General features: G+C 37.0%; 1 protein-coding gene and 1 long non-coding RNA gene across 3 annotated transcripts in view; one reads left to right on the top strand and one right to left on the bottom strand.

Moving 5' to 3' along the window:
• Positions 1-26842, bottom strand: part of CLYBL (citramalyl-CoA lyase) — a 396026-nt gene that overhangs the window by 34322 nt on the left and 334862 nt on the right. For both annotated transcript variants that reach the window (XM_043997995.1, XM_043997994.1), the window contains exons 3-6: positions 8456-8644; positions 4639-4740; positions 2562-2655; positions 562-729 (exon numbers count right to left, since the gene is read on the bottom strand). In XM_043997995.1, the coding sequence (XP_043853930.1) occupies positions 562-729; positions 2562-2655; positions 4639-4740; positions 8456-8644 (553 nt within the window). The remainder of the gene's footprint in view (positions 1-561; positions 730-2561; positions 2656-4638; positions 4741-8455; positions 8645-26842) is intronic.
• Positions 1-26842, top strand: part of LOC122751060 — a 78819-nt gene that overhangs the window by 39407 nt on the left and 12570 nt on the right. Inside the window, exon 2 of the long non-coding RNA XR_006355768.1 lies at positions 11975-12058. This is a non-coding gene — a long non-coding RNA (uncharacterized LOC122751060). The remainder of the gene's footprint in view (positions 1-11974; positions 12059-26842) is intronic.

Here is a 26842-nt window from a genome sequence, read left to right as displayed (position 1 = left end):
GTCGCCAGGTGCACAGATACTTACTGAGAGGTGGGGGGATGAGAAGAAGGGGGTGGGGAGAGAAAAAAAAATAAGCCACAGGGAAAAACAAATCTCAGGAAATGTCACCAAAATAACCTAAAAAATGAATTAGTCCTTTTTTCTCCTTAGAAACTCCCCTCTATCTGGTGTACTCCCCCAATATAATAATAATTTACTCAAATACAATTCTCCCAAATCTAATAACAGCAAAAAAAAAATCAAGAACAGAGTTTGGAAAAGGTCCATGACTAAAATAAAGGAAAAGATGTGACAGGTGATTTTTAAAATAAGTTCATAAACAATAAATAATGTTACTTCTTCCATGACATGTTTGCAATAGATGCTTTTCACCCAATGTGGCTTTTCCATGTTTAAAATCATGGGAAAGATATAGTTGTCTAGGGTACTTATTCTAGTCAGAAGGCTACATTTTGAGTATTTTTTTTCATTTCTAGAGTTTCTACCATATTAAACTAGACTTGGCTTTAAACACATGATCAGGAAAGAAAAAAAAAAACAAACATGATCAGGAAACCATACCAGTAAAGCCCATGATGGCTCCCTCTCTTGACTGCCTGCGGAGTCCATCTTCATCTCGAAAGTCGATGTATACGAGATCTATGGCTTGTAGACCAAAGGCTTTTGCTACAACGATTATCTTTTGCCGGGCGTAGAGAATGTCTTGAGTTTCCTTACTACTTGTTGCACCTGAAAACAGGTTATTATAGAGAAAGGAGAATGTTTGACTTTGGAAGACTAACACGAGTATTTACTATTGAAAACATAGTTTTTCTTATGGAATTACAACTACCAAAATGATTATTAAAAGATAGATGAAAGGGGATGGCTTAAACCAAAGTTTAATCATGAGGAATCTTTCTTTCTTTCTTTCTTTCTTTCTTTCTTTCTTTCTTTCTTTCTTTCTTTCTTTCTTTCTTTCTTTCTTTCTTTCTTTCTTTCTTTCTTTCTTTCTTTCTTTCTTTTTCTTTCTTTCTCTTTTTTTCTTCCTTACTTCCTTCCCAAAAGCCTTAGTGCAATGTCAAGCTATTTTAGCTATTAGTGTTTAAAATTGCATGAAGACTTTCCTCATATATAATATATGCATACATTATGCCCATATTTATCTTGAAGTATTTTAAAAATCATATACATAAAAAGTTACATTTGATCTCAGCCAAAAACATTAAGTAATCTCAATCAACAATGACTTGAGAAATTTTTCCTTCCTTCTATTGATTATATTCCTTTTGAAAAATCATCAAATCAATAGTTGTATTACACAGGTGGTCTTGCAGCCATCTAAGGAAAGTTAAAAACTCACTCCAAGGACAGAATGACAAGCTCCTTTTTGCAAATCCTGTCACAAGTAATGTCCTGTGACAAATCCTTAAATTTATATGGATAGAAGATTTGGAAAAAACTAGATTAGATGCCACACCAATTTCTGACATTCTCTCTCCTTAGTTCACAGAACTTCCTGATAATATAACCTGCTCTTTTGGATGCCAGTATTAAATCAAACTTTGTTTCATTCTTCTCCAGGCTCACTATTTTGATGTGGTTTATGAAATTGCCTGGGATAGGTCAATTACTTCTGTCTACTATAACTGCAGGTCTGAAAACAATGGGGTTTTTACAATATTGTTATTTTTCAAATATATATATGTATATATATATTTTCCCAATAATGTTTATATTTAATTCATAAGTACAGTTTATAAGAGACTACAAAAATAGTGAAGAGTGTCATAGAGGTGGGGGACTGTGGGTATGGAATACTAAATATACTGTTAGATATGACTAATATGTCAGTTATTTTGGTTGAACTATTCTCCCCCTCCCCAATTTTCTTTTAACATCTTTGTACAATAAGTGGTTCACTGGATAGGGGAGAGGAACTGGATATATTTGGAAATGAAAATGATGTAAAAATAAAATATATCAACAATTTTTTTAAAATTCAAGGACAGAGTGGCATCTTAATAGATATTTAAAATGTGAAGGGTTACAAAGTATATTTTAGGGGAAATTTAAGATTTAAACATTATTTTAGTCTACCATTTTTTCATAAAGAAAACACTAAACAGATCAAACCAAAATTTCACGAGAAATTTAAATCACCACAAATTATCCATATTGGAAAATAACCTGATAATTGAATGTTCATAGTACAGATTGCTTTTAGATAGGAAAACAAATTATTTTTAAATTGTGTAGCTCTAGAGAGTTTATCCAGACACTTAAAAATATGAACAATAAATCTGTATAACATTACAGAACTATTTTGATGAGCTAACAGGTTACTTGACATTAGTTATTTTATTCTCAAATGATGATGGTGATAATAAAGTACTTCAGTGGTATACAAACAGGTTTAGGATGCATGGCCAAAAAATTGGGAGAAAGATTTTGAACGTTAGAGTATACCTAAAAACGACTTCACCAAAAACCACAACCAGAGCAGACTATTGAATATCAATACTTTCATGAACTGGGGGTTTGAAAAATATAGAATTAATATTCATTCAAGTATTTAGAACCTATGCTGGCCCGGAAATCCTCTCCTCCAAAAACAACTGCATCTAGATGAAGACCAGCTCGAGATCCAGTCTTCAGTGTTTCTTCACAGACAGCCTTTAAAAGAGCACAACAAAAGTGATTTTCACAGAAATGTTGGCACTAGAGAAAAGAGTGAGATATAACGGTGATATGTCACTATCTAAATCTTGACACCTTTTGGCTGTAATCAGCCCTATAACATGGCCCCAACTCTGTCTGTGTGAAAGGTATTCAAGACTATCCATAACGTACAAGACAATTAGTTTGGATGTAGGACCTATATTTGATGGTGCTGCTTTTACAAAGTTCACATTCTTTGGCTTATTCCATTTGGGCAATGTTTTTAAAATTCAATTTGACTGCACTAAAGGTTGGCTGTATTCTCTCCTCGAATTCTCCTGCTTGAAGAGACTGATTGTTAAGATTCTGAGGATGCAGCTTGGGAATTTAAGGACAAATTAAAGTATTGGGCCCCAGTACGACAGACTAATATCAGCAGTAGATTTCTTAGTGCTTGTTTTGGGGAGACAATAATACAATTCATAAACCTGCCGAAAACAGAGCAGGAAATTAGAAAGTGCAACAAGTCATGTCTGATCTATCAGCAAGGAACATACTTTAACAGCTTTCTAACAAACCCAGGTTTTGATAATGTTTCTTGTGATACTACAGATATGGTGGTGTAAGTGTACATGAATAAACAGGTAGAGATCACATCCGGTCTATTTCCTGATATGTTCTATTTTATCTTCTGCAGTTGTTAGGGAGGGCGCTAGTCCACTTGAGGAAAATGGTAAAACAGATTAAAACTTAGTCTGTCATATGTTGATATTCAACATGACCGTGTCTTTTGAGTAATGCTTTTAATTACATTCAGGGAGATCTAGGACAGGCTGTAAGAATTTCTGGTTTAGCTATGTAAACACACTGACCACCAGGCAGGTCTTAACAACAGTTCTAGAAATCCTTGCAACTTACCCCTCCTCCCCAGTCTAATAGGTCTCAACTTTCCTTTTGGAGTATTTCTCAAGTACACGGTCACTCCAGACCAGGCACTTGGTTTTCTTTTTCCTTTGTCACCAGTGATTTCTGTTCTCTACCCCCACCCAAACTTCCCCACCTCTTTCTTTCTCCCCCCTCCCCCACGTCTTTCCATGGAAACCTTAGGCTAGAAACTCAGAGAAAGAGGTTCTATGTTAGGGGGATACAGTTCCATTAGATATATGAGGCATTTTTAGGCAAGTTTATAAATACCTTTGTGAGAGAGCATAAGATAGCTAAGGCAGGTAATTTAATAAGGCAACACCCACTATTGCTAATATCTTTGGAAATTTTTTTTTTATATCTTTGAATTACTATCACATGCCCAAATAGGTTAAGCAAAACTGGAAAATGCCGTTACCTACTTAACTTTTAAAATTCTCCTTTTAAAAAAATCACAGTTTAGCTGTGACATCTTCCAGCATACGGGGGTATAATATTCTGGGGGCATGTTTACCCGTCTAATATAGCATAGAACATGTAAGGCACTCTAAACCACATGTCAACACTCACTCATAAACATTAACCTTGTCTAATTTCCATGAATTGCATCACAAATACTATAGGTCATGTTCAGCGAAAGCCTGCTTGGAAGATGTCACAGTCAAAATATGGTTTTTAAAGAAGAATAATTTTTAAAAGTTAAGTGGGTAATGGTATTTTCCAGTTTTGCTTAATCAATTTAGGCATGTGATAGTAATTCAAAGTTTGCATTTTATTTACAAAATGACAAAAGTTATTGGAAAGACATGGTATCTAGCGATGTTTCGTTGAAATATTTAGAATTTTACCAAAGTTTTTTTCCTTTGCACTTAATGAGTCTCTTTGTTATTTTCTAAGATGCTCACAACCAGTTTTGTCAGTCCTAATTAACAGATGGTGATTAATGTTTACCTAGCTTGTGACTCTGTACAGGAAAATTTTTTTTAAAGATGATAAAACAGATTAGTGAAAGGAAAGCTCTCTGCAGGTGACTTATAAAAACCTAACTCTTCAATCACATCATTATTTTCTTACCTTAAAATTGAGCAAACCCATGGCAGTTTCCACAAAAGGGATTAAATTCATTGGTTCTACAAGTGTTCGGCCTTTTAAGTGGAATAAAAATTTGTCTGAAAACTAAAAAATTAGAAGAAATGTCATCGGTGATTAGATAAAAATCAATTTATCAGTTGTTGAAATTTAGACATACAGATAATAGCATTGTCATCTTTCACCTGAGGAAGCACCCCCCCCCCACACACACACCACTTCCCAGCTTATTTGGTTCTCCCATCCCCACCCCCAAACAAACAGGAAAAAGAGAAGAAAAAAAAAGTACCCACTCCAAGCCCCAGGGATAAAACCCTAAGTGTTAAGTTTGAGGCCTAGGATCTGAAACTACAGCACACTCAGATTCTAAAGTTTTCATGGTTTCCTTGCAAAAAGATTTACTTAACACCTATCCCCTCACTTGGTTAAATGCAAATCATTAGGCCCTTAAAACAATGAACAATTGCTATACCTGCTATTCTGTTTTTGTTTCATGCCCAACACTGACATCACTGTAACTGTTCTGCAGCCTTCTAAGTGGCATCCATATTATTCATTACAGCACCATTACCCTTTGTTCAGAGGCTTTTCTTCATAATTTTTTAGCTTACCTAGGAAGACCTTAAAAAGGAAGTTTAATTCTTTGAAGACCAAAGCTTTCCAATTTTTTCCATGAGACCAGTTCACAGCTAGCTCTGAGCTACCAGTGGGGTAGCCCAAATTCCAAAATCTATCATCTGGAAACATACAAAAGCTCTTGCACAGATTTTTTTTAACCCCCCTTTCAAAAGGAGAAAAAAATACTCCTAAATTGTAAATCTATTATGTTTATCTAGATCGTATAATTTGTGGGGAGATGGAAAAAATATCACAGGTATGATAAAGATATTTTTGTAAATAAAGACAAAAATAGCATATATATCCGTTTTAAATTTAAGGAATATTCAACCATTAATGGATATCAAAGGAAAAGGGAATTTTAATCATCTCTCCATTCAGTCTCAGTTGGGTAAATCATATCTAAGAGATTTGCATAAATATAAACCATCAAAGACTTTTCATCTTCAAAGGGGGTTTCAAGACCCTATAAGCTTTGTACTGTAATCATCACAGGTCACAACCCTGCAGGAAAAAGGCTGCTATGGCAACATAAAAAACTAATGCTTAAGGCTTAGCATAATATTCTGACTAATAGAAAGGAAACTCATTTTAAAAGCTGGCAGCCTATTTACCAGAAGCGGGATTAGAGGTGTTATTTCCCCTTTTAGCTTCCCCCCTCCTTTCCCAACCCCCCCTCCCTAAAAAAATCTAATCACTGAGATCTTTAAAAAGCTTTTGAGCAATTTGCAGTAACTTTACAATTAGGCTAAAATAAATCACAGCTTTCAGTAATGAAGAATTATTCCCAGTGTCCTTCAGGGTCCTCCCTCTCCCCTGTCACCACCCCCACCCCTCTTCATTTTCTTCAGGCATCATCATCTTTCGTAACTTTTTCAGTGAAAGGGATAACTCAGTGAAAACAGTAAGAATGAACAGGATAAGCTTCAATTCAAATAGATAAAAAATGCTAGCTTTAATCTAAGTTAAGAGAAAACAGCCATTTAAATCACATGACTAACACTGGAAATTGGGTACTAAAATATTTGTGATGTTTGTGTTAACTATGTCTGAAGATCAAAAAAAATTTTTTTGTTTAAAGAATGCGAAATGCTACCTCATTATCTAGGGTAGGAGTTTTCATCATAGAAATCATCTAGTTTAAAAATAAGCAAAAATTCATTTCTCTGTTCTTAACAACAACAAAAAAGCCCTTATGATACCATTTGTTTTTAAGTTAAAAAGGACATTTTTAATTAAATATTCTTGCCCATCCTCCTCTTCCTCCTCCTCCTCTTTCTTAAAAAATTGCTCTAAGTACTAACACAAAAGGTAACTAGTGGAGAAGTTTCAATTAATTTTTTCAAAAGGAGACGATTAAATGTTTCCGGCCTGGTAAAGTGTTCATTTCAGTGAGGTGGAGGGGACGGGGTGGGGGGAGGAGAAGAAGGGGGGAAAAATCACAAAGAGATTGGGGAGGAGAAGAAGTAGCAGGCCTCAGCAATTCTTTCAATTCCAGTGCACACCCAATAGTGTGTTGGGAAGAATGCACACTGTTCAGGATTTGTGGGAGAATTGTCCCATTACAAAGGAAGGAGAGTAACGCTTGTTATACTCCAATAAGCCATGCCAGTCAAACAAGTACCCACACTAGGGACAAAAGGAAAGCAAGAGATTCTCAGACAAAAGAAAACAAGTAAGCCCATCTTTTAGTTGTGCATCAGCCTTGAGGTTTTATACTGCACATAAATAAAAACCAGAGGGAAAAAAATAAACAGCAAAAGCACTTCTGTTAACTAGGAATCTTATTATTATTTTTCAAAAATACAAACTAGATCTAAATTTCAGCCTAGTTTATTAAATCAAGGATTAGGCCAGTTGGGAAAGGAGAAATATTGAATAAGGCATAGACTAAAATAAAAACTTGCGTGCGTGAGTGTGTGTGTGTGTTTTAAATAAATAAAATCGATGTTAAGAGTGGAGCCAAACAAGAAACCTGCCTTCAGATTGCCTTCCAATTTAGAACGTGCTTCGTTGCAAGAAGGCCCTTCTTTCTTACATCCATAAACCACAACCTGTATCTCTCAGTTTCTTCATTGCAATCCCTTGAGAAGCCAACTCCAGTTGATTTTAATTAATTTTTGGTGTCTGAATAGGGGTCTTCAGGAAGAATATGGCATTTCTGGATGTATTATGAAAGGGGAGGGTGAGTTCTGCTGTGTACTAGAACTATGCAGTGTGTATTGCTGTGGTCCCATGTGCTCCCACCTCATAGATGTGATATGCTGGATGGAAATACCCAGCAAGTTTGCCTCCTGCCTTTCCATCCCTTCTCTGCAAAGGAGAGAGCCACACAATGACGTGCGATTTCCTTCTCCAATGCAGAATTAGGGCAACCTCCTAAATAAAATCGACTCCCTTTTAACAATTAAAACAATTATAGTATAATTAGGCCTATTTCAAAGTTTTCTTAAGTAATTTGAAATGCCAGCCATTTTACATTTCAAGTTTTTATTGGCTGAAAAAGTCAGTCATGAAATGCAAACACACCTGTCAGCAATTAAAAAGGGAAGAACTAGAGAGCTGTTCAGGAAATAATATCTGTGCTAATTAAAAACACTAGTTAAAAGCTTCCTGTTTATTCCTCCAGTTGCCCTCAGGAGTGACCTTTTCCTCCCCTTCTTTATGCTCATTTTTTCATATGTGGCTGGTGTGTTTTTGCTGTCTATGATTCCCAGTGAATCTTTGTAAAGCCTATTTCCATAGCTCGCCTTTCAGATGGCAGCAGTGGGTTAGGGTCCGGCAGGGTGCAAGAAAGGATCAAATTCTCAGGCAAGTCGGCTTCCGGGATTGCTCTGCTGCCCCTGTGAGGGCTATTGAAAGGTATTCCCCTCACACACAAATCTGATTACAAAGCAGAAAGGTTATTATTATTTTTTTTAATGCTTCTTTCTTAGGGCCACTGAAGCTGCTCTGCAAAGAACTTTGAAAAAAAAAAAAAGCTCTGATTGGGAGGATATCAATGGGACAGATGCCTTCTTAGTCCCATTAGTTTTTAAACATCCCTTTCCTTCTTGCTACACTGCATGTGTGCCTTTTAACAATCCGTGGCATAAAAGTAGTCGTGTTACTACTGATCAATAGTTCTTATTAGGTCTTGGGCCTTTCATTAAGCAACAATAGTAGCAGATCATTGGCCACTCACCCATCGTATTTCTTCAGGATTTTCAACCTTTGGCAGCATCAGGCTGGAAGGGAGGACCTGGGATTGAAGCAGGGCCTCCAAGTCTTTCTCAGCAAGGCCACTGGAGACTGCGTTGATCCTTACACACTTTTCAGTCGGTCCCAAATCAAACTCTTCCAGGGTCTTCACTATTCTCAGTCTTGCTTCCTCCTAGAAGCATGAACAGAGGGTATTTCTTAAATTTATTTCTCCGTCCAGTGGATCACATGGGGCTGTAAACACAACGTATCCGTTTCCAAATCAGAATGCCACTCAGACATTTCTTCTACAAATATCTTTTATTAATGTTTGAGGGCTACTAAAAACACTGACCATGGCTGCCATAACACACACATACATACACACACACACGCACACACACACACACACATGCACGCACGCACGCACGCAAAGTAAATACACTTTAAAACAGTGGCATCTTTCTTTAAAAATCTTTTCTAGCACCTAATACAGAGTAATAGGTTCACAGGATGGATGCTTTAAGAAATATCTGTTGAATGAATGAGTGAACATGGGCATTTCCATTTCAAATCTAGCAGCAATGACAATATTCTGGCTGTTCGTATGTACTTTCTTTTTTTTTTCTTCATATGTACTTTCACATGTAGAAGAGGGAAAGTTTCTTTTTCCACATACATCTTCCTGCCTTTATTTTTTTTTTTTACTCACTCTTTTTAACTGAGTTGAATCTTGCCACTCAATTTAAAGAAGCTCGTGTGAGCCTGACACCACGTACTGTAGGGTAAGCTCCAGACCATTCAGCTGGAAAGCAATCCTATCACAAAGAACTCCCTAGAAGTGATAGGCAAAGATACTTCACCCTTGAAGTTGACAGAGGCTTTGCTCACTGGTCAAAAATGCCTGCTTCAGTATATGAGTTTTATTTGGGGGGAATCTGAAATGAAACTTAAAAAAAAATTGGCCTGAGATAGGGTGACAGTGGGAGAGAATGAGAAAGGATGGAGTTGGGGGGACCGGGGGAGGGAAGGCTGTGGGGAGGAACGGAAGCTTCAAGGAGAAAGGAGGCTTGAGTTTGCTACTTCCTGCCAATTTCAGTTTCAAAAACAAATTCCCCCAACTTGCCAACAGCCTTCAACAAATTCTCATTGTTGGAATGAACACTTATCAAAAGTAGTTTCATTTGGGAAGGGCTTTTTATGATCCTAATAAAACTTTAAAGTCTCCCCTACCACTGATGAATGGGGTTTGGTTTTTGTTGTTTGTTGTTGTTGTTTTTTGTAGGTTAAATATGCAGTTATCAGGACAGCAATACTTATCTAGGAAACAGGCAAACCAAAGGCAAGAAGAATTATCCAAGGCCATATTCAGGCTAATACGAATCAGTGAGACAACACATGACAGTAGATTTAAACCAGACGGATGTAGGTCTCTGGCTGTGAGTGGAAGTAGAGAGGCTTTCCAAATGTGGCCTGAGTTAAACAGTGTGAGGAAACAGTAGCTTACAGTTGTCAGGTCAGATCAGAATGGGGCTCTAAGACCACTTTAAGACAGCTTGTGGTGTCCTGATTTACAGGGTTGGGGCTGCCAATAATTAGGCTAAGTTCAGACAGTAGTGAAGGATGGCTCCTACCAACTAAAAGGAAGGTATAATGAAGCGAAAGGTTAACAAACTTGAATCAAACGGCCTGTGGCTCAGCCCTGCCTCATCCTTTGGGCCTTTCCAAAGCTATAAGACATGAATGCACTCCCTCCTCACCTCCGCTTTTAGAATTCCCAGCTTCCTTCAAAGCTCAGCTCCAATGCTACCTCCTACATGAGGCTTTTCCTGATCACCACCCCCCCCCCTCAGTGGCCAATGCCACCTACCCCTCATTACCTTGTGTGTATTTCATCTCTATTTTGAATCAACTTATATATGTATGTGCTATCTCCTTTGATAGAATATAATCTCCTTGAGGGCAGGAGCTGATTCATATTTGCTTTTTCAGCCCCAACACCTAACATAGTGCCTTGCACAGAGTAAGCTCAGAAAGGCTCCATGATTTATTGATGTCTATCCATCAATATTCCGTATACTATACAGTATATACTATATACTATACTATATACTATATACAGTATATACAGTATATACTATATACTATATACTATACTATACAGTGTTGCATGCCTATGATAAAACTACAAGTTCAGAGGTTAATTCAATAAAATACTGCTAAAGCAGCAGGACTATAGAGGAAAATTTCACAAATCCTCTTTTCGTGAGTTGGTCCCCTTCTGTCCATGGCTTAAACCTGGACAGTGTACGGCACTGAACTGGCTCAGTGCTCTGTCGCAAATATTTCCACTTAGTGGACTAATTTTCACTACAGCAAGTCAAACTCAAGCTGTGTCTATACGGAGAGAAATGGAGGGTTGGGGCAATTATCTGGACTACAGAGGTGAACGTAGGTTTTTTTAAAAAATCAAATCATCTGAATAATTGTCTCACTTCTCCACTTTACTTTTGCATGTGTAGACACAACCTCGGTGATATGGGATTCCTGGCAATGTCAACTTGCTAAATTGTTATTGTTGGAAGAGAGCAAAAGCTGCCCTCGAAGCTGTTGTGAGGCTCCACTTGGATTTGAAGTGGACGATTAGTTCAAAGCTCATGCTCTAAACCCATTTGTGATTTTAACTAACGTTGGATTGCCATGGTTTCGGCACACTCTGCTCTACTTAGGAAAATTCAGACCTTGTGAAATTGGCTGCAAATGAAGGACCCAATTCCAATTTCGGGCATAATCTGATTAGTATTTTTCATGTTATAACAATGCACAGTGAACACTCAGCATTTTATTAGACTTTTTTTTATCCCCTTTGGCCCAGAATTAAAATCAAGCCATCTCTCCACACCGCCATTCTGGACCTTTCAAAAAAAAAGAAATTCTGTCTTTTTAGGTATATTTCCACACAACTCCCTTAATAACAGGCTGTTGCTTGTTGCAATTTACATAAACTAAGTGTGCATCCCTCTGGTATGTATCCCAAAATATCCAACAACTTCATTGAATTTACACCAACCAACAAGCATGTTGGGTTTTTTCTTTTGGTATTTTAATGGTGAAATATGTTACTGTGCTAGCAAACACACCCATACCATCTGTTGGGTTGAAAAGAGAGTCAGTTTCTGAGAACAATTAAGTTTTAGTTCTGGGTGTTTTAGCCAGAGAACCACATTCCCCTCGATAATGAAAAAATATGATATTCTTTCTCACCTCTCATTTTCTTAATCTTTCTCTTCTGCTTTCTTCTACTGTCTCTCTCTCTCTCTCTCTCTCTCTCTCTCTCTCTCTCTCTCTCTCTCTCTCTCTCTCTCCCCTAAACACACAGAGACCTCTCTATCTCTGTGTCATCTATCATTCTTCCTCTCCTGTCTATCCCCACCACACAAATACACAGATATCTCAATATCACATTTCTTTCTTTTCCCTTCTCATGGTTGGCCTTACGGCCCCATAACTATGATCTCGTTAGGTGTATTGCTAACTACGGAGCAGACTGATAGATACCAGCTTCTCAGAATGGCTGTTAGGCTCATGCAGACGGGATTACTGAAAGGTAAGTGCTTCCTGGGGAATCAGGCCCCTAAAAATAAAGGGAAAGCTTGTTTTTCTTTTTTAAAAAAATGACAATCACCATCCAAAACCATAAACTCCTTCTTTTATATTCTAGAGGCAAAACTAGAATATTAAAATGAGTTAAAAGGAAACTAAACTATTTTGACATTACATGGAAGTCTGCCTGGGTAAACAGTATTAAATGCAGAAAAAGCCTGTTTCCTTAAGATCCAACAAGGCTACAGTATTGGCAGAGATGGAATAATAGAATTAAATAGTTAGATTAGATCCTTTAGAATAATACCTCATTAAACAAACAGCACACTCTGTTCCATAATAAATCAGTATTAATGTATAATGAGAATTTCTCTTCAAGGAGCACAGAATAAAGGAATGGAATTGAGATTGTTCCCAGACACACATTCTAAAAACTGGTGCGTGTTAAAGTTTCTACTTGTATCGATCTGCCGTGCTATGGCTGGCTACATGGTGGACCAGTGGCTAATGAACACATCCTTAGACATAACCCACTATAATATTTGACTCTGTCTGAGTGAGGAACCAAGGCATATTCTGATTTCAGTGACACTGTATTCAAGAGAAGGCCTCCGTGACGTAGCAGAGCAGATAAATCAACCATCACCATGACATACAGACACTGAAATTAAAGAAGAAAATATGCACGCAGTTGGTTCAACTGGCACCCATTAAAGCTAATAACTAATCATCCTTGCAAGTTTCTATCTCTGAATTATCAAATCTGCAAAGAAAACAACATCCGTCCACTTTTACACTCCAGTGGAAGAGGTGGTCCCTCGCGGCAGGGCGGCACAGTCTCGCCATCTGGAGAATAAATCGAGTGTGAAGTACAGTATAGTTTGGGACCAAGCTCCGTGGCGGCAGCTCAGCAGTCAGTTCATTAGTTCCAAACTTCCAGGGATTAGAGCAGCATCAATTCTACTGTCGGATAGGATGAGACAGACAGAATACGAGAGTCAAGGAGCAATGTGACAACTAAGAAGGAGCCCCTTGGGCTTATTTATAAAACTACAAAGTATAAACACACCTAAATAAATGCCTTAAATAATAGCATTATCACAGTTTCATAACATCTGAATTAGCACCCTTCCCTTACCCGCCCCCACCAAAGTTGTATGTTAATGTACAGCAATTTCAGTGACAATATGCAGGAGGTGGATTTTAGAAAACACTAAGTTCAGTAAGAGCAATAAGTTGATATAAAAAATGTAGATATGTGGTCTAACAGAAAAAAGTATGCATGTTATGAATATGTGTATATATGTATATACCACATTTCTCTGTGTAACTGCCTCACCTTAGAAAACTATTTACTCATAAATTCTATCTTTTATTTACTTGTTTTCCTCTTCAATTTTTTCCCTTATGTTTATGAAAAGCTATATAGTAAGTTTACCTTTTTCAACCTCAGTTTCCTCATTTGTAAAGTAGGGATAATAATACTTGCACCACCTATCTCATGGGTTTTTTGTGGAAGGTACCACTTTATGAACCTTAGACACTATACAAATGCGAGTTATTGGGTGAAAGTGATTGCATATCACTTTCACCACAAAGTTAAAGAGGAATCCGATGATCTGCATATAATAACAGAGACTATAAAGTGTGAAAAGAAAAGTTCAAGGTCATCCTAGGTTTACAAAAATTAAAAAAAAATATACGGGTTCCCAATGGTTTGCATATAATAGAGACTATGAAATGTGAAAAGTTCAAGGTCATGTTAGGTTTACCAAAAAAATTACATGAGTTCTTTTGTTGTGATGCTTTACCTTCTACATTACTTCTTTTGGTTATGTCTTATCTATTTTTAAAAGTTTGATTGATGCCTTTTGTTTTTATTACCAGTTATTTCCCAACAACAGCCTCTCCTCATTTTATTGTTTATTAAGCGTTTGCACTAAAAACTGAAGAACTTTTGACACACAGTAGTTTATCAATATTATAGTTGTACTTTCTCTTTTTTCCCTACATGTATAGAAAAATTAACTACAGTCGGCAACATCGAGCCTCTGGTTAGAGACAGTCCTGATGAGGAAAAAAAAGGCAATTATTATGCAGGGATGCTGCAACCTGGCCATGGTGTGGTTAAAGGACAAGATACAGCTCAGTTTTGTAGGACTCTGTTTTGCCAGCAAGCATGGGAAAAGAAAATCTTTGGGGAAAAAGAAAACCACAGTCCTGGGCAATAACATATCTTTGTAGAAATAAAGCAAATATTACTATGAAGGAGTATGCATTTGGCTTAGCAAAGTTAAGGTTTTTGACATGTTAATCACCTTTGCTGACAGTACAGTGGAGGTTTGTGATAAAACTTAAAATCTAGTTTCTTTCATTACAAGTAGTCAAAGAACAATATTCATCATGTCCATTTGAAATCTTAGTACAATAACTAATCCCCTGAGTCAAACTGAAACCAAAAAGCTTGAAGAGTACAGGAAGGTACCCAGACATTAAAAAAAAAAGATTTTAAAAGAATATATCCTGATAAATGGCTTCACCCAATTTTTTAGGAGAGGAATTGTTTTATGTGTAGATATTTTAATTTGCATTTGGGGAACATGTTTTTCAACAACAAGAAACAAACAATACAAAAATATAAAACTAGGATGGAAAGGCTTTCACTTTCCTTCTGACTCTGCTTTTCTTTGAAATACCAATAATCTTTCAGAATAATGATGATGATGATAGCTAACATTTATATAGTGTTTACTATGTGCCAGGCACTATGCTAAGTGCTTTACAATTATTATCTCATTTGATCCTCGCAACAACTCTGGAAGGTTGATGCATGAATTCCAGAGGAAGCCCCTGGAGCTGACGGAGTAGGGCAGTCACAGGGATTTGTGCTTAAGGATGGACTGGAGTAGGGAGGGACGAGGCAGAGAGATCAATTAAGCGATTGTGGTAGCTGTGCGAGTGGAAAGAAGAGGTTGGATGTGAGAGATGCTATGATGGAATCAGCAGCATGATTCATCTGATTGTTTATGTAGGGTAAGGGAAAGTGAGGTGTCCCGAATAATGCTGAGATTATGAACCTGGTTATTAACTAGAAGAATACTGGTGCCTTTGAGAGAAATAGGGAAGTTCCAAAGACAGGAGGGTTTAGGGGAAAATTGAATTAGTTCAGTTTTAGACAACATAAGTTTAATATGTAATCGAGAAATCCAGTTTGAAATGTCTAATAGGCAATTCGTGATGCAGAACTGAAGCTCTGGGGTGAGATTATGGCTAGATGTATAGATCTAGTAGTCACCTGCACAGAGATCATAGTTAAATCCATGGGCTTCTGAAGTTACCAAAATAGGAAGTGTAGAAGAAAAGAAAAAAATAAAGAAGAAAAGAGCATAGGAGAGACTCTTGAGTAGTTACTCACATTTAGGGAATGTGATATGTAGGTGCCAGCAAAGATACCTAATAGTGAGTGGTCAGGGTCATAAGAGGAGAACCAGAAGAGAAGAGTGTCATGAAAACCCAGAGAAGAGAGAATACCTGGGTGGAGAAGGTGGTCAAAAGTGCAGATAGGTGGATAGAGCACCAGCCCTGGAGTCAGGAGTACCTGAGTTCAAATCTGGCCTCAGACACTTGACACTTACTAGCTGTGTGACCCTGGGCAAGTCACTTAACCCCAATTGCCTCACTAAAAAAATTTTTTTTTTAAAAGTGCAGATAGGTTGCAAGGATTAGGACTGAGAAAAGACTCAGATTTATCAATTAAGAGATCAGCAAAGATGGAGAAGTAAGAGAAGGCAGTACAGCCCAGACAGTCCCTACAATTACTCCAACAAAACTTAGAAAGAGCATAAGACTGATGTGTGATTGGGAAATCCAAGAGGAAAAAAATCCCAGTGTGAGTCCTGTTTTGCAGCCAAGGTCAGTAGAGAGAGATGAACAAATGTCTAGGAGCACTGGAAACCAGGTCCAGCCAGGAAGACTCAATGCAAAGCTCTCTAGGATGGGAAGCCTTCTAAAAACTGGAGCCTGAGGCTTTCTACTGAGACAAGAAGAGTGCTCAGAGGGAAAGAGACAGTGTAGGGAGTGGGTGAAGGAGCCAATCAGCAGCTCTGTTGCTTTTACCCCAGAGCTGGATCTTGGATTCAGTGGAATAAGAAAGGGATAGAGGAGTGGTCTCAGTCCAAGACTGTGTTCTGGTAAAGGAGTAGAAGCATTCACACTGTATGGCTGTGACCTTGCAGTAGGGGGTCTCAGACTTAGGCTTCAATCTGTTCCAAGGACTGCAATGGAGTAATCAGGCCAATAAGCTCAGACCAAGGGAGAGTGTGTAGTCCTGTCACTTTGAACCTGCAGAGCCTTCCAGTTAGCTGATAGTGATCAGGTTAAGCAGCAAGTAGGCTACTTGAGTTCCAGCCAGGAGAAACCCCACAGTTGTATCACCTAGTCTCAAACCAAGGTCAGTAGTTGGCAAAGCTGAGACTAGGAGGGCTTCACTTTAGATCAGATTGCTTTGGGCACGCTAAAAACTTTCAAGTCCCCAGCCTGAGTCACCTTTGAAGAATATGGTACTCAGTACTCTGAAAAACAGCAGCAAGACCCAAGATAATATAAAACATGACCAAGCAAGGCCTAGTGATTGAGGCCTTCTGAAAGAGCACAGAGCCTGGCTCTAACCCAAAGTCCAATTTGTGAAGTAATGCTGAAATAATGAGGAAGCTTAAAAAAAATCCCATCAGAAAGAGCTATTATTGTGACAGGATGTTCAAGACACTAGCCCATTTGAAAAGAATGACTTAAAAACAAAGTCCCAAAGAAAAGCACAGCTTGGATATAAGTTCAATTAGAATTCCTGAAAGAAATGAAACAAGACTTTAGAAAATTAGTGAAGATGATTTTACAAATGAAATCAGATAGCTAGAGAAAAGAATTAGAAAAGAAATGAGAGATTTGAAGAAGAAACATAGAAAGAGAATGAATGCCTTAGGATAAGAAGTATAAAACATTGCCAAAGAAACAGACTGTGAAAATTAGAGGGGATCAAACAGAAATTATGACTCCATGGGACAACAAGAACTATTAAAATAAAGTCAAACAACTAAAAAAACTAAGTTTATGGTATTTCATGTTTAAAAATACCCATTGGGGGTGGGGCAGCTAGGTGGCACAGTGGATAAAGCACTAGCCCTGGATTCAGGAGGACCTGAGTTTCAAATCTGGCTTCAGACACTTGACACTTACTAGCTGTGTGACTCTGGGCAAGTCACTTAACTCCCATTGCCCCGCAAAAAAAACCTCAAAAACCAAAAACCAGAAAACAAATTAAAGAGAGGTAATTTAAGAATGATTGTACTACCTGAAAATCATGACCAAAGAAGAACCCTGGTTATCACATTTCAAGAACTCATGAAAGAAAACTGCTCAAATCTACTTGAACCAGAGGGCAAAACAAATATGTGGAAAAATCCACTGGTCGCCTCCTGTAACTCCAAAATGGAAATTCCCAGGAATGTCACATGCCAAATTACAGTGCATCCAGGTCAAAGAAAAAAAAAATACTGCAAGCAACAGTAAAGAAAGGGTTTAGCTACCAAGGAATGGTAGTCAGGATCACACAAGATTTAGCAGCTACCACTGTAAAAAAAATTATAAGAAATTATTTTGTTCAATAATATGGTAATAAAACTTACAATCCAAATGAAATAGATTAACATTTACAAATATTTAAAATGCCCAGTTTAACAGAAGAAAAAAAAGAGAATTTAAATAACCCAATCTCAGAAACAAAAATTGAACAAGCTATAAATGAGCTTTCGAGGAAAATAACCCTGTGACCAAATGGATTTACAAGCAAATTTATCAATCCAATTAATTCAAATAGTGCATAAACTGTTTGAAAATAAATAGGAAAAGAAAAGATCCTACCAAATTCCCTTTATGATATAAATATATCTTGATACCTAAACCAGGGAGAGTCAGAACAGAAAGAAAACTACAGACAAATATCTGCAATTAACATTGGTACAAAAAATATTGAATAATATATTATCAAAGTAGCACAGCACAAAGATCATACAATATGACCAGGTTGGATTTGTAACAGAAATATAGGGTTGGCTCAATATTAGGAAAACAATCAACATAACAGACCACATTGATAACAAGAACAAAAAAAATATTATATTAGTTGATGCTTTTAACAAGATATAATACCCATTATTATTATTTTTTTTTTTAGTGAGGCAATTGGTGTTAAGTGACTTGCCCAGGGTCACACAGCTAGTAAGTGTTAAGTGTCTGAGGCCGGATTTGAATTCAGGTACTCCTGACTCCAGGGCCGGTGCTCTATCCACTGTGCCACCTAGCTGCCCCAATACCCATTATTATTAAAAATGCTAAACAAAACAGAATAAATGAATCTGTTCTTGATAAAAATCAATATCAAGATCCAGAATTATATAAAATGGGGATAACTTGAGGCTATTCCAGTGAAATTAGGGGTAAAGCAAGGATGTTTATTATAGCCACTACCACTTGATATAGTGTTAGAAATGCTAGCTAAAGTAATAAGAAAAGGAAAATAAATTTTAGGAATATGTGTAAGCAAAGAGGAAACAAAGTTATAACTATGTAGGGAATATGATTGTTTAATTAGAAAATAATAGAGAGCCAAATAAAAATTCATTGAAATAGTAACTTCATTATAGTTACAGTATATAAAATAAATCCATATAAATTATCAGCTTTTTATATATTATTAACACAATCCAGTAGGAACAGGTAGAAAAATTTCACTTAAAATGACTATAAAAAATATAAAATACCTGGGAATCTTCTTTTTAAGACACACATATGAATGATATGAATACAACTATAAAATACTCTTTACAGAAGTACAGACCTAAATAATTGGAGAAATATTAATTGCTTATAGCTAGACCATAACATCATAAAAATAACAATGCTACCTAAATTAATATGCTTATGTAGTATCATACCAAATTTATGGACCTAGGAAAAATGATAACAAAATTCATCTAGAGGAACAAAAGGCCAAGAATATTAAGGGAAATAAAAAAGTGGGGTCTAGCTGTTCTAGGTCTCAAACTATAATAAAAAGCAGTAATCATAAAAACAATTTGGTTAAGAAATAGAGTAGTTGATCAGCAGAAGAGATAGGTATATAATTTGGAGAAAAATCCAAGCACAATAGCTTAGTATTTGATGAACCCAAAGGCACTAATTCCTGGAGTTACTAGAACTTATTTTTGACAAAAACTGCTGGAAAAATTAGAAAGCAGTCTGAAAGAAACTAGGTATAGACCAATATCTCACACAGTATAGGAAAATAAACTCCAAATGGATACATGACTTATACATAAAGGTTGACATTATAAACAAGTTAGAGGAGTAAGGAAGAAATTACCTTTCAGATCTTTGGAGAGGGGAACCAAATAAAATAAGGGGTAGGATCAGAGAAGATGAAATGGACAATTTTGATTATATAAAATTTAAAATTTTGTGTACTAACAAATCCAATGCAGCTGAAATTAGAAGGGAAGCAAAGTACTGGTGAAACAGTCTTTGTGGTAATTTTTTTTTTTTTTGGTGAGGCAATTGGGGTTAAGTGACTTGCCCAGGGTCACACAGCTAGTAAGTGTTTAGTATCTGAGGCCGGATTTGAACTCAGGTACTCCTGACTCCCGGGCTGGTGCTCTATCCACTGCGCCATCTAGCTGCCCATGTGGTAATTTTTTTAATAACGATTTCCAAGTTATATAAAGAATTAATTCAAATTTATAAGGACATGAGTCATTCCCCAATTGATAAATGGTCAAAGGATATGAACAGGGGGGCGGCTAGGTGGCGCAGTGGATAAAGCACCGGCCCTGGATTCAGGAGTACCTAAGTTCAAATCCGGCCTCAGACACTTGACACTTACTAGCTGTGTGACCCTGGGCAAGTCACTTAACCCCCATTGTCCCGCAAAAACAAAAAAACAAAGGATATGAACAAGCAGTTTTCTATAGAAAATATCCAAGCTACTAATAGTCACTGTATAAATGCTCTAAAACTACTAATAATTAGAGAAATGCAAAGTAATTGTAACTCTAAGATTCTACCTTATATCCATCAGATTGGCAAAGTTGACGAAAGCAGAAAATTATAAATATTGGAGGAGATATGGGAAAACAAGTATTTTAAAGCATTGTTGGCGGAGCTTTGAACTAGTCTAGCCATTCTGAAAAGCAATTTGGAACCATACCCTCAAGGTTAATAAACTGTACATATCCTTTGACCCAGCTATATCATTAATAACAATAACAATAAACATTTATATAGTGCTTTAAGGTTTGCAAAGCACTTTACACGTGCTCACTCATTTTAGGCCTATACCCCTAAAAAAATCAAAAGAAGAGGGAAATAAATCCACATATACAAAAATAATTATGGCAAGTCTTTCTGTTAGTGGCAAAGTACCAGAAAATAAAGGGGTGCCCATCAATTGTGGAATAGCCAAACAAATTATGGTGTTTGTCATGTATGGACTGATACTATGCTTTAAGAAATTATGTTAAGTGAAGTGGTAGAGAATATGGAAAGAAGGGGCTAGATTTCTTGTTTCTTCTTTATAATTCCCAGTATATTTGGGTTGAATTGAATTGAACCATTAAAGTACCTAGTGGTGTAGGATGCTCTTTTATTCCTCATATCCTATCCTCTGCACTCAAAACTTTTGCATGTTTTCACCCACACTCTACTCCTTTGATCTTCCTTCTTGGCAAACCTAACCCTTCCACATATGCCCTTGATCTCATTCCCTCTTGTCTCCTTTGGGAGCTTTCTCTATTGATTTTTATCTCTCATTTTTAACTTGTCCTTTTCTGCTAGCTCCTTCCCTGCTTCCTTCCAACATGCTCAGGTCTCCCTCATCCCTCCAAATGCTTCTTTGGACCCTACTATACCCAATTATTTTCCCCATCACAGATATACTTCTAGAAATAGTGTATATTCTACTTCTTTACTCATTCCTCAAATCCTTACAATCAAACCACACTAGCCCTATCCTGAAAATGTCCTATCAACCATAAGTAAGGGTGACCTCTTAATTGCAAAATCCAATGGCTTTTTCTCAGGCCTCATTCTATTTGGCCTTTATATAATGTTTGACATTGTGAAACACACACTCCTGGATATCCTTCTCCTCCAAGGGGTTCCATGACTGTTATCATCAGGTATATTTATTAAGCAGTTACTATGTGTCAGGCATAGTGCTAAGTACAAAGAAAGGCAAAAACAGTCCCCACTCTCAAGTGATAATGATGATAGCTTCATGATAATACTGTACTTCAAGGTTTAGAAAGAGTTTGACAGCTCTAACAGGTAGAGTATAATTCCGCCCATTTTACAGATGAGGAAAAAAAGGCTCTGAGAGAATAAATAACTTGTCCTGGGTGACATAGCTAGTAAATGTCAGAGCCAAGACTTGAATTCTAAGACCAGTGCTCATTCCAAGGAACACTTTGTTCACTTGGATTTCACTTCTTTAATGGACAAGAAATTTAACCATAGTGGACTGACAGCTACTTGTTGGCATTTTTATTAGTAATAATAGTAATAGTTCTGCATTATCCTTCAATTGAGGCTCTGTCCACTTGATTGTATTGTTTGTCCTTACCATCTTACTTTGATAGATACCATAATTTTTGTTTTACAAATAGGAAAATGGAGGCTTAGAGAAATGAAATAATTTGCTCAGGATTATATATGGAGTTTCCTAGGCTTAGTCTCATTCTGCTGATTTCTAGGGTCTTTCTAGGAGACCACAGTGGTTTAGCAATGATCTTTGCATTGGCTTCAACAATAGCTATGGTAACATGATAGCATATCTTCAGATGAGAAGTAAAATATGCAGTCCAGCATCTAGAAAGTTTATTTATATAGCACCAAGAATCAGTGATTTGACTGGGTCAGATAAATGACTGAATTTTTCAATTTCCATTGTGATATCTCATTCCAAAGAGTAGAATTCATAAAAAATGTTCCTCATCGAGTCTTCCTGCCATCAATGGCATAGAACAAGCTTTAATCAGTTATAGGAATCATTGATTGGAGCTGGAAAGGCCTTTCAGAGGTGAACCAGCCCAACTCTCTCATTTTGAAGAAACTCAGACCCAGAGAGGGACACTGTCACTTAGGGATGAGGACACAGGGCCTGCATTTTCAGGCTTTGAAATAGAAGAGGCACAAAGAGAAATGTTAGGCAAAATAAGAATTATATTGGAGGAGAGGGGAATGGTCTTTGACTACTCAGCCTCAGTTTATAAAACAGGGATGATACTTGTACTATTTATCTCACATGAATTTTGTAATGAAAGGGCTCTATAAAGCTTAAAATGCTATAGACAAGTGAAGTATTGCTATTTCTATCTCTGTTAAAAGTATGGAATGATTACAATGGGGGATAGGTGAGTTTTCATATCTCTAGGCTCTCAAAAGACTTTAAATGGAATGGATAATCTAAAATGGAGATACTCTGAGAGACCTGGGATCTCATTGGTAAAGAGATTCTTTTCAATGATGCCAGTCACAAACCATCCATATCTGTGGCACTCTCCTCCATGTGCTCGTCTATAAATAATTCTAAGGGAGTTCTCCAATAGTTCTCTTGCCTTCACGGATACTGATGGAGAATGTGAGCTGAGAATAATCTGCATGGAGGTGATTGCTGACCCTGGATTGATGTTGAACCTATTTATCTATTCCTTATTTCTCTCCTGACCTCCAGTTCCACGTCACCAATTGCCTGTTGGACATCTCAAACTAGATATCCCATAGCCATCTTAAATTCAACATGTTCAAATCAGAACTTATTATCTTATCCTCCCAAACTATCCCTTCTTCTGAATTTCTCAATGACTGTCAAGGGCACCGACATCTTTCTACATACTAGGTTTGTGACCTTGTTGTCATCCTCTACTTCTCTCTTTCACTCACCCCAGTGATGTGTCAACAAAACATTTTTTTAAAAAATGCATAAAAACCAAAAGTACTGCAGGAGATATAAATAGGGCCATTGTTATTATCTTGTTAAACTTAATATTATATTTCTCTAAGAAACAGAAACTTACAGTTACTTGTTCAATTCTCTTTCCTTTTCTTCTTCATATCTTGAAATGTTTGTTGGTAGTTAAGTTTATGATAAAAAAAGAACATTTAAAAGGGGACAAGTCTTTCAGGGAGAAAAGTGAGGTTACTGAAAATAAACATGTAATTTCTGAAAAGTGATTCAATCTATTCTTCTCCTGTTCAATTCCTGGCCTGGCTCATTTTCCATTTGAGTGTTTGTCCAAGATATGTGCACTAAAGAACCTCTGTGAGTGGTCCCTCTGACTTTAGATATCATCTGAACAATAGGCAGTTTTCATTCAGTTGTTTTTTCCCATTTCAATTGTTAGGCTGAAGTCATTTTGAGTGATTATGGATCCCATTTAGGTGGATAACCCCCTAAATTTCTACTTGTTTTTGTTTTGTTTGTTTGTTTTTTTGCGGGGCGATGGGGGTTAAGTGACTTGCCCAGGGTCACACAGCTAGTAAGTGTTAAGTGTCTGAGGCTGGATTTGAACTCGGGTACTCCTGAATCCAGGGCCAGTGCTTTCAGCAATTATGTTTGAATATTGGAACCTGATGGGTTGAGAATTTGTAAAACTTTAACCCAAAGCTATCTGTCTTAGGTGAAGGTTAGATCTAGTATGACAGTCAGTCAGTCAAAAGACATTTATCAAACACTATGCTCCATCTACTGTGCTAAGTACTGGGGATACAAAGAATGGAAAAAAAACTTCCTTTTCCTCAAGTGGCCACATCCGAATAGAAGAAGACAACATACAAATACATATTTATATATCTAAATATCTATATGTGTATATATATAAGAGAAAGTATAAATATAAGGGAATCTTTAATATCTGTTTTATTCCCCCCATTACATGTTAAAATAATTTTTTAACTTAAAAATAAAGTTTTGAGTTCTAAATTCCCCATTCCTTGAGATGGTAAGCAATCAGGTATAGATTATACATGTACAATCATGTAAAACATTTCCATATTAGTCATTTTGTACAAGAAGAATTATAAGGGAATCTCAGAAAGGAAACAATGAAGAACTCCTCTCCCCCACCTTTTTTAGTTTGAATTCACTTTTCTCAGTTCTCCAACTCCATGCTGGAAAAGTCTGGTTTGGTTACTTGTTTCCTTCTCCTGTCTTCTTCCTTTCATTTAGATAAACATCTTTCCAAACTGCCCTTGATCACTTACTGGTGCTGACTTTGTTTCCCACAATTCCACAAGGCCTTAAGTGAAAGGCATGGTGCCATGAAGTCTGTATATTCTTACCCATAGTAAGTCACAGGTAGAAAGAAGTAGCTTCCATGGCCATTATAATAATAACTCTTATTTATAGAGTACATTCCTTACAATAGGATAGATGGCATTACATTATTCTCAAGGAAACTAAGTTTCAGAGAGATCATATCACTTCTCTGCAGTTATGTGGCTAATAAGTGGTAGGGCTAGACTCAAACTCTGACCTTCAAATAGAAAATCCAGGACTTAATTTATTAGACTATTTTTACTCCCTCCTCTCTGGTTACCTCCTCAGCCCTCCCTTATACTCCCTTTCCCAATTTTAGATCATCCCAGAGAACATGTCCTAAGTGAAAGTTCTTAATCTTTTTTTTTTTCATCATGGACTGTTTCTGCTCTTGTGAAGCCTATGGTTCCCTTCTAAGAATAGTGCTTTTAAATAACTGAAGGAAGTGCTAAATTTCAACCAGAGGTTGGTGAAAATAAAAGATGCATTTTTTTCTGTTCAAGTTCATGAAATCCCTGAAATCTATTCCTGATCTTCTCAAAAATTCCTGCCTTCGGGGCAGCTAGGTGGCTCAGTGGATAGAGCACTGGCCCTGGAGTCAGGAGGACCTGAGTTCAAATCCGACCTCAGACACTTAACACTTACTAGCTGTGTGACCCTGGGCAAGTCACTTAACCCCAATCGCCTCACCAAAAATAAAATAAAATAAACAAAAATCTATATTAAAACTGAAAAAAAATTTCTGCCTTCTCCTGAACCTTCAATTTCCTGATTGGTGATTTTCTTTCCTGGCCTACTATTTTAGTACAGATCTAGCTATGATGCTTCATTTTACTGCCTCTTTACCAATTCCTTCACAACTTCCCTCCTCAACCTCCCTTTCCTCCCTGACCTTTCTTTTCTCCACTTCTGGAACCAAGAGCCATGATAAAATTAATGGGTCATTATCAGTGTTCCTGGTTGGGGTGTGCCCCTCTGGCCCCACTTAACCATCCTTGTAACTTTCCAAAGTATACCTACCTGTCCACCACTTTTCTCTTTATGTTGTCTCTTTCAATAGAATGTAAGCTCTTGATGATCAGGAGATGTCATTGCTTTTGTATTTATAACCATAGTATTTAGAACAGTACTTAACACATAGTAATGCTCAATAAATGCTCATTCCTTTCTTCATTCATAGCCCTAATATCCATCCCATAAAATTCAGGAGAATTATGAAGTGGTTAGATGGCATAGTTAAAAGACAAGGGTTTTGGAATTAGAGTCAGGAAGACATGTTCAAATCTTATTTCAGTCACTAGGCATTTGATCTTGGACATGACTTCTCAGCCTCAGTTTCCTCATCTATAAAATAGGATCAATAGTGGCACTTGGAATCAACATATGTAGAGGACTTGATAAACCACAGGGTTTATCATCTGTAGGGTAGCCCCATGATGATGAATTATTTGGCCAAAGCAACCCATGGGAAAAAATACAAAATATCCCTCAGGCTTGTTGTAATCTCCTGTTTCTGCCCAAATCATGGCAGAGTAGTGTAAAAGAGAGCAGAGGGTGTTAAGAATCACACAATGTATAATTTACCTGGTCATATTCCTTGTAGGAAATTGATAAGTGGCCATACTACTTAAGGAATTATATTTATTTTGTCTCTATTACTATAACTTCAGTTATGGATTTCTTTTGTGACATGACCTCAGAAACATGAGTCAATTACTCTCCCCAGCCTTTTTTTGATCATCTCCAGGCAGATCCAACAAGTCTGTAATCAACTAGGTTTTTGACACTAAAATTAATGTCTTCCCACCAGAGAGACTAGATTTCCAGTTTAAGCTGCTACACCAGTTCACATTTAAATGGTGTTGTAACAAAAGCTGTAAAGATCCCTTTGGTGGTTGATTTCTTAGGGGAAGTAATATGTATCATTTTCTAGGATAGATCAGACATTCTAGGATCATTTGAGTTGTAGTGCTGGAAGGGACCTTAGAGATTTCCTAGACAAAGCTCTTCATTTTAGTACACTCTTTTTTTTTTTTTAAAGCAAGGAAATTGGGGTTAAGTGACTTGCCCAGGGTCACACAGCTAGTAAGTGTTAAGTGCCTGAGGCCGGATTTGAACTCAGGTTCTCCTGAATCCAGGGCCGGTGCTCTGTTCGCTGTGCCACCTATCTGCAAAGCTCTTCATTTTAAAGATGAAGAAATTTAGATCCAGAAAGAGCAAGTTTCCCAATAGACCGGTCTCAAATCCATGATCTTCTGATCCCAAATCATAAGTCTTAGCTGGTGATTTCTTGAGGAGAAATCCCCTGGAGACTTTATTACATCAATGCATTCAAAGCAACAATACAAAATGTAAAGTTATGAAGTATAGACGTCTATAGGCACATACAGAAAGAACTGTCCAGAAACTGCTTCAGTAGGTGGT

This window comes from Dromiciops gliroides, chromosome 3 (assembly GCF_019393635.1).
Source record: "Dromiciops gliroides isolate mDroGli1 chromosome 3, mDroGli1.pri, whole genome shotgun sequence".
Classification (NCBI taxonomy): Eukaryota; Metazoa; Chordata; class Mammalia; order Microbiotheria; family Microbiotheriidae; genus Dromiciops; species Dromiciops gliroides.
This window is presented reverse-complemented; position numbering and strand designations above follow the sequence as displayed.